The sequence below is a fragment of the Echinops telfairi genome, unplaced genomic scaffold (genome assembly GCF_000313985.2).
Source record: "Echinops telfairi isolate 266 unplaced genomic scaffold, ASM31398v2 ScPeMD7_5;HRSCAF=22, whole genome shotgun sequence".
Taxonomy (NCBI): Eukaryota; Metazoa; Chordata; class Mammalia; order Afrosoricida; family Tenrecidae; genus Echinops; species Echinops telfairi.
Genome location: NW_022103901.1, coordinates 24307222 through 24315424, shown reverse-complemented (window position 1 = coordinate 24315424; position 8203 = coordinate 24307222). Strand labels below are relative to the sequence as shown.

The following is an 8203-nucleotide window of genomic DNA, read 5'->3' as shown; positions in this document are numbered from 1 at the left end:
CTGCTGGGTTGCCTGCTTGGATGTAGAACACTGCAAATGGTGGGCAGAATTGCCCTGGCCAGGTAGATCACTGCGGAGGTTGGGCAGAGGTTCCTGCAGTAGCTTGGAACTTTAGCGAGTGTTTGTAGAGCTGCCTTCGGATGGTGAGGCACTGAGGTAGGTGGGAGGAATTTCCCTGTCATGCGAACCCACAGAGGACAAATAGTAGCTCCCCCAGCCTCACAGGCAGGACTTCCCCAGTAAGAAGTTGGGCGGAGGATCCCCTGGTGGAGATCAGCCTGGCATTACCCAGCCTCTTGTGGAGCTCACCTAACTGGGTGGGTGGCAGGCGTAAATGCCCCAGGCTAAGGGGAATGGTTTGGAGGTCGGCTATAGTGTGTGAGAGAACAGGAAAGAGACAAAGAGGAGGAAAAAAACAAAAAACTAAACCCGCTGAGATTGTGGGGGGACTAGAGAGAAGAGAGCGAAGCAAAAGTAACAATATAGCTGAGCCCCGATCCCTGCCCACAGGGCTACAAGGGTTTAATCCCTGCTCCGAAACGAGGTGGCAGCAAACTGTGGCTGTGTTGAGATAACACCCCTGCACCGCCTCCAAATGGTCCCCGCTCTGGCTGAGACAGTGGCAGGGCTAAGGTAAAATCCTAGCCGGCCTCCACTGTAATAAACCAAAACCCCCAGCCCCTCAAAACCTTGTTGATCTGTGCCTCCTTATCTTTATGATGCTCCTCCTGCGATCCAGCAGTGTTGAATTTCCCTCTTGGTAACTCCTGGCTGATTTCTGCGGAGATCCCTCTGGTATGTGTTACTCAATCACCAGTTTCCCGTAAGTCCATAAAGCTCTTTCTTACACTCATATGAGTGTCTATGAATTTGTTCTCTAGTATACCCAGACTAACACATATACCACAGGAATTTATAGAGCATTTCAAGAGTAGATTAGACCCACTGATCACTAATGACAAAACTGAAAGGCTGTGGAATGACATCAAGCACATCACAAATGAAGAGAACAAAAGGCCCTTAAAAAGACAGGAAAGGAAGAAAAGTTCAGCATGGATGTCAGAAGCAACTCTGAAACTTGCTCTTAATCATAGAGCAGTTAAATCAAATGGAAGAAATGAAATTAAATAACCGAATAGAACATTTCAAAGTGCAGCTAAAGGAGACAAAAGTAAAGTAGTATAATGAAATGTGGAAAGACCTAGAGTTAGGAAATCAAAAAGAAGAATTCACTCAGCATATAGCAAGTTGAAAGAACTAGTGGGGGGTAGGGGCAATTAAACCCTGAGTTGAAAGATTCTGTGGGCAAAATATTGAATGACGCAGGAAGCATCAAAAGGGGATGGAAAGAATGCAGTCACTATACCATAATGTACTAGTTGACACTCAACTATTTCAAGATGTAGCATATAATCAAGAACCAATGGTACTGAAGGAAGAATTTCAGGCTGCATTGAAGGCATTTCAAAATAAAAGATTCCAGGAATGGATGGAATATCAATTATAGTACTTCAACTAGCTGATGAAGCATTAGAAGCACTTACTGGTTTATGCCAAGAAGTCTGGATGACAGCTACTTGGCCAACTGACTGGAAGAGATTCATATTTGTACTCATTCCAAAGAAAGTTGAACCCCCACAATATAGAAATTATCTAACAATATCATTAATATCACATGTAAGTAAAATATTGCTGAAGATCATTCAACAACAGTTGCAGTAGTACATCGACAGGGAGCTTCCAGAAATTCAAGGAAGATTCGGAAGAGTATATGGAATAAGGGCTCTCATTGCTGATGTCAAATGTATCTTGGCTCAGAGAAGATACCAGAAAGATGTTTACTTGTGTTTTGTGACTATACAAAGGCTTTTGACTATGGATAGTGTAAGATTTTCTGTACTTAAATCCAGGATAAGTAAATCTATAGAGGCAGTAGCTGAATTAATAATCACATAGAGGCATGGCAGGGGAGGTCAGGAGGAAATGCAGAGATAACAAAAATGAATAGGAGAAAGAAGAAAATGTTCTTAAATTGATTGTGCTGATGATTGCACAACTCTTCTTCATATGGTTGAACTATTAAATTGAATGCCAATAAAAGTATTAAAACATGAAGCAAAACAAAAAACAAAAAAAACCAAGCCTTGTGAATAGCATTGAGAAGAATGGAAATTTCAGAATACTTCATTGTGCTCATGAACAACTTGTATGTGTACGGTTAGGCAACGGTTCAAACAGAACAAAGGAATATTGAGTGGATTAAAATCTGGAATGGTGTTTATGTAAGTGTGTACAGAGTTGTATCCTTTCACCATACCTATTCAATCTGTATGATGAGCAAATAACCAGAGAAACTGGACTAAATAAAGAACAACACTGCATCAGGATTGGAAGAAGGCTCTTTGACAACCTACAATATGCAGATGATACAACCTTGCTGGCTGAGAGTGAGGAGGATTGGAAGTACTGGCTGATGAAGATCAATGACTGCAGCCTTCAGTGTGTAACAGTGGTTCTCAACCTTCCTAATGCTGCGACCCTTTCATACAGTTCCTCATGCTGTGGTGACCCCCAACCATAAAGTTATTTTTGTTGCTACTCCATCACTGTAATTTTGCTACTGTTATGAATAGGGATACCCCTGAGAAAAGGTCATTCGACCCCCAAAGGGGTCACGACCCATACGTTGTAAACTGCTGTTATAGAATATGACTCAATGTAAAGAAGATGAAAAATCCTTACAGTTGGACTACCATGATAAATGGGTAAAAAATTGAAGTTGTCAAAGATGTCATCTTGCTTGGATCCACCATCAATACTCATGACAGCAGCAGTCAAGAAATGAAACGACACATTTAATTGGTCATATATGCTGCATAAGACCTCTTTAACGTGCTGAAGAGCAAGACTGTTATTTTGAGAACTAGGGTTGACCTGCCCCAAGTCATCGTGTTTTCAATCGCCTCAGATACATTTGCAAATTCGACATCGAATGAGGACATTTAAAGAAAAATTGAGGTATTTGACACGATGCTTGAGAAGAATCTTGAAAGTACCATGGGCTGTTAGAATAAGAACAAATTTGTCTTGGAAAAAGTATGACCAGAATGTTCCTTAGAATTGAGAGTGGGGAGACTTTGTCTCATGTACTTTGGACATGGTTTCAGGAGGCATGTGAAGTAGGAAAACAGCACAAAAGAGGAAGACCTTCGGTGAGATAGACTGACACAGTGTCTACAATGATGGGCTCAAACATAAAGGCAACTGTGAGGATAGCACAGAATGGGCCAAGCTTTTGTTCTGGTGTATATAGGGTCCTTATGGGTTGGATCCAACTCAGCAGCATTTAACAAGAACAAACATGTTTCACCTGTATCGTCCGTTGGAATCTTTGTAGATCTCTGGCAAGGCATGAAATTCTACTGTCCGTATTTCATAGAGTAGGAAACTGAAGTTAAGAGAATTAAATAATTTTCAAAGGGCATAAAATAGAATTGGAAGTATTGATATTTAAGCCTGTTCCTTTCCTTTTCCAGAGTCATCATATCAACCATATGGTCCAAGTATCAATTTGCTTTCCATTCATACAATAAATGTTAAAAATTTGGTGGCAGATCGATCAAATACTTGGCTGATAACTGAAAGGTTGGTGGTTCCAACCCACCAGACATTCCACAGGAGAAAGAGAGACAATCTCCTTCTATAAAGCCTTGTAAGCCCTGTGAGGCAGTTCTTGTTATGGATCAGAATGAATGGGGGTAGAATTTGATGGGCCCTCACTGTGACTTCACTCCAATGCTGCAGGTGGTGAAGGCATTTATCGTCCTGACTCCACAGTTCCAGTCCCATGACCAGGACCAGCTTACCAAGGAGCTACAGCAACATGTCAAGATAGTGACAGCCCCATATAAGTACCCAAGAAAGGTGAGCATGGAGGATGAATGGGCTCTGCTACTGCTGACTGATCCTGGTGCTCAGCTGTCCCACGTCCTCCAAGGTGATCAGGGAACCAAGAGCACTGGTATTTTCCAATGCTGATGAAGCAATTTGATATAAGGTTGGGGTGGAGCAGGCATCATTGGGTAAGAACTTCTCTCCTCTCTGTTAGAAACTCAAAATGAACCCTATATTGGCAAGTTAACCTAAATTTAAAAGTCAGACAACTATCCAAATATATATGTACAAGTAGGTTACTTACAATCCTACAAATTTTGAAAAAGAAATCCAAATCAGAATCTCCCAAACTTTCTACAATATGATTCATAGTTAGAAACACAAGGCAGCCCAATACCTATATATGCATACAGTCAGGTAACCAACAAAATATTTACACTTACAACTTACAATATATTCAATGGTTTGTATTCCGCTTGATTATTTTTTTAAATGCAGGTTGCAACCTTCATTTTACAGTACACCAAGGGCATCACAATCCAGGAGCCCTGGTGGCATAGTGGTTACTTGTTGGACTGCTAACCTACTAAGCAACATTGGTTGAGTTTTACAATCAATACATGTTATTTCACTATATGGCTAATATTGATTGATCACTTGCTTAATGTACCAAGCCCCATAGTCAATGCCCCATAGTAAATGTAGTAGTAATTCAGTTAGCCCTTGCAACAACCTGCTGTGATATAGCTATCCCATTCTACATAGAAGAAACTAAGATAATCGCAAAGTGTAGACGATCTTACTGCTGTTGGGTCAATTCTGACTCATGGTGACCCTATGGGACAGCGCAGAATGCCTCTGTGGGTTTCTGAGACAGTACCTCTTTGCAGGAGTAGAAGTGACCTGAAATTACAGATAATAAAAATCAGAGATGGAACTCAAACCCAAATGTATCTGGCCAAATAAGTTCATGCTTTTCATGCTAAGTTGTGTAGCCTCAATCCTCCCAGTAACCGAGCCATCAGTACACTGCAGACAAGTAGTGCAAACATCAGCACTACCATTCAATGTATACAGGTTTCAGTCGGGCTTCCAGACTAAGGTAGAACAGGAACAAAGATCTGGCGATATACTTCCAAAAATGAGCCAATGAAAACGTAACATATCAAAACAGAATATTTTCTGATCAAGTGTTGGGAAAGGAGTCCCCAAGATTGGAAGGCCCTGAAAATGCACAGTGGCTAAAACCACAGGCTCAAGCATCCCAATGATCATGAAGGTGATGGAGATGGCCTAGGACCAGGCAACATTTTATTCTGTTATCCATTGGCTCACCTTGAGTTGTAGCTGACTTTACAGCAACTAACACCAATAGCAACCCTGCCTCATAGAGAATACCATAGATGATGCATAATAGTCAGTCGGCTGCATTATACTGTGGGTTACAAACCATCCCAAGGTATTAGGGCCCAATAATAATCGAAGTGCATTACCCTGATCTGCTGGGCGCTCTGCTCCACATCCTGTCACTGTGGCACCAGGATAAAAGAGCAGCCACCATATATGTAGACAACTGACAAGTGCTATGGTCAATGGCAGGATGAGGTAACCAGTCTTCCATCTCAATGGTTCTAAACTCGTTTTGCTAGAGGTGACACACTTCACCTCCACCTATATAGTTCACTGGCCAAAGTAAATCGCATGACCACATCCACCTTCATAGAGTCAGAGGACGTAAGTCACCACATGGTGTCACCTCTCTGAGGTCTGTACAGGGGACAAGGAACACAGTGGAAAGTGTAAAAAAATATATTTTTTTTTAAACAGCAGGACCAAGCCAGGCTATGTTTGCTTTCTCCTCATTCAGGTGGAGTTTGTCCCAGAGCTGCCCAAAACCATTACAGGCAAGATCAAACGGAGTGATCTTCGGAAAAAGGAGTATGGGAAGATGTAACCAGCAATCAATTGAGACCCACTGAATGACCTTGAGCACACTCTTCAACTTCTCCAACACGGTGGCTATGGGGCTGAAGGGTTGAGACAGTCCATCTCAAAAGGGATCAGCAGGTCTGAGATCCCTGTTCTGTCCCACTTGAAGTTCAATGTAGTCACTACACCTCCTCCAACTGCTCTGTCCCTTTGGAGTCAGCCAGGTGAGCACTGGGACTGGGACTTGGGGGAATAAAATACCAGCATCAATGTCAACAATGCCCTTGTTTTGTGAGCTTTTTCTGTGCTTGCTCTATACTAAGCTCTTCTCAGAACTTCCTTTGAGATTCTCCCAAACTTCCATTCTGAGACACCCCACACTAGGCTGATTCTCCCTCCTGGATCTAGTATCATGCAGTGGCACCATGTTTAGTGACTACACTCACTGGCTATAGCATCTAACACCTGCCACCATTTGATAGTTCTATCACCTTTGTGCCTGACAGCAGAGCTCCTACTACCACCCCCAGCTTCTTGTTAACACAGTGAGACGAGGGCTCTCTTGGAGTTCCAAGAACTTCACAGTCCACCCCTTCCCCCCTAGGCACATGTCCGCTCACTGATCCCTAGTCAGGGTTCTAGGAGCCCTACTCCATGTTTCCCCAGAGACCTCCCAATAAAATCTCCCCAGGGATCTAGCACTCCCCAACACTCCCATCAACCCCTATTTACTTATCACACCCCTGGGGCTTCGAGCCCTAGAGACCTCTGGCTTCTTGTAGGCTCTAGCCTTTCTTCTATTACCCTCTCAAGCTCTCTTCCCAGAAACCCATAACTCCTCAGTTCACCTCACACCACAAAGCCCAGTATTGGGCTGCTAACCTCAACGTCAGCAGTTCAAAATCACCAGCCCTTCCATGAGGAAAAGACAAGGCTTTCTACTCCTGTAAAAAGTTACAGTCTCAAACTACAGAGGGTACAGAGAACATAGAACTCATACACTCCTGGTAGGCTGATACATATGAATAATTATTCGAGAAAGCAATATGGCAATACATAAAACACCTGTCAAATGAAACTCCACACTACTCAGCAATACCTTTGCTGTGTATAAATCCCAACAAAATAAGAGACAGGACACGGCCAGACAAATGTTCTCCCATGTTCATTGTAGCACACTTCAAATTAGCAAGAAGCTGGCCTATTCGTATATAGGCTTATACTTGTATACTATAATCTTTCCCCAACAATGTTTTAAAGTCTATACCATTAGCTAAATTAAGGACACTGTCAATAGAATTAAATTATGACTCAGGAGAATTATTTATAAGGTTCTCTATCATTAAGCAATAGCAATGTCTCTAATGTGAACCAGAGACATAGATCAGACACAGATATCTAAATAGATTTGGAGCCCACACTTAATTCTAGCTCCAACCTAAGAAATAACAAGTTCTTATGGCATGGTCCTGTTCAGTGCTCATCCTCAAGAAGAGATCACTGAAAATATGGCTTCTATAACAAAGTGTGGTGCAGAAACAAGATGGTGCCCAGCTACCAGAAACAATACCTTCTGAGACCTTAAAGGGTTGTCTTCAAACATGCAGCCTTTTAAGTGAGGCATCAACTAGATCCACATGGTAAAAGTACACCAGCCTATGTGATCCAAGGATTGTAAATAATAGAATCCAAATCTAAAGGAGTGAATGGTTTCAGAGCTTAAATTCTGAATACCTAGTTTGCAGAAGGTTATGGTTGACACTAGAAGCCCAAAATCCATTTGCCAGATCCGATGCCTATGGATCAAGCCTCTGGTGAATAGCCTATGGCCATAGTTCAGGGATGTTAATAGAATTGTTATCACACAGAGAGTATTGTAAAGTTGATATGGCAGATGTAGTTAAGTATAAATGTAATACCATACAATACCATATCATTTGATCTCCCTTTTGATCAATTTTGAAGTTGTTTTAGTTTTTAATTTTTTCTGCTTTCTTTTTAATTGAGGGTTTTCTGTTTTGTCTAGTCATTGTTTTGGGGCATTAATGTTGTTTTTGTTTTTTGCTTGCTTCCTGTTTGTGTTTTGTATGATTTTGTATATATGAAATCCAAGATAAGTAGATTTGCAGAGACAGTAACTGGAATGATCATTGCCTGGCAAGGAAGGATGGGGGGAAGTGGGAGGGTAACAAAAATGAATACAAGAAGGAAATGTTGCCAGGGGCTTAGGTGGAGAGCAAATGTTTTGAGAAGGATGAGGGCAATGAATGTACAAATGTGCTTTACACAATTGATATATGTATGGATTGTGATAAGAGTTGTATGAACCCCCAATAAAATGATTTTTAAAAAAGAAGGAAATGTTCTGAAATGGATTGTG

General features: G+C 41.6%; 1 protein-coding gene across 1 annotated transcript in view; it reads left to right on the top strand.

Annotated features, from left to right (window-relative positions):
* LOC101663211 (acyl-CoA synthetase medium chain family member 1) overlaps positions 1-6102 on the top strand; it is a 63884-nt gene extending 57782 nt beyond the window's left edge. Inside the window, exons 12-13 of the mRNA XM_045286003.1 lie at positions 3805-3924; positions 5762-6102. Coding sequence (XP_045141938.1) covers positions 3805-3924; positions 5762-5848 — 207 coding nt within the window. The 3' untranslated portion in view covers positions 5849-6102. The remainder of the gene's footprint in view (positions 1-3804; positions 3925-5761) is intronic.
* The last annotated feature ends 2101 nt before the right edge of the window (positions 6103-8203 follow it).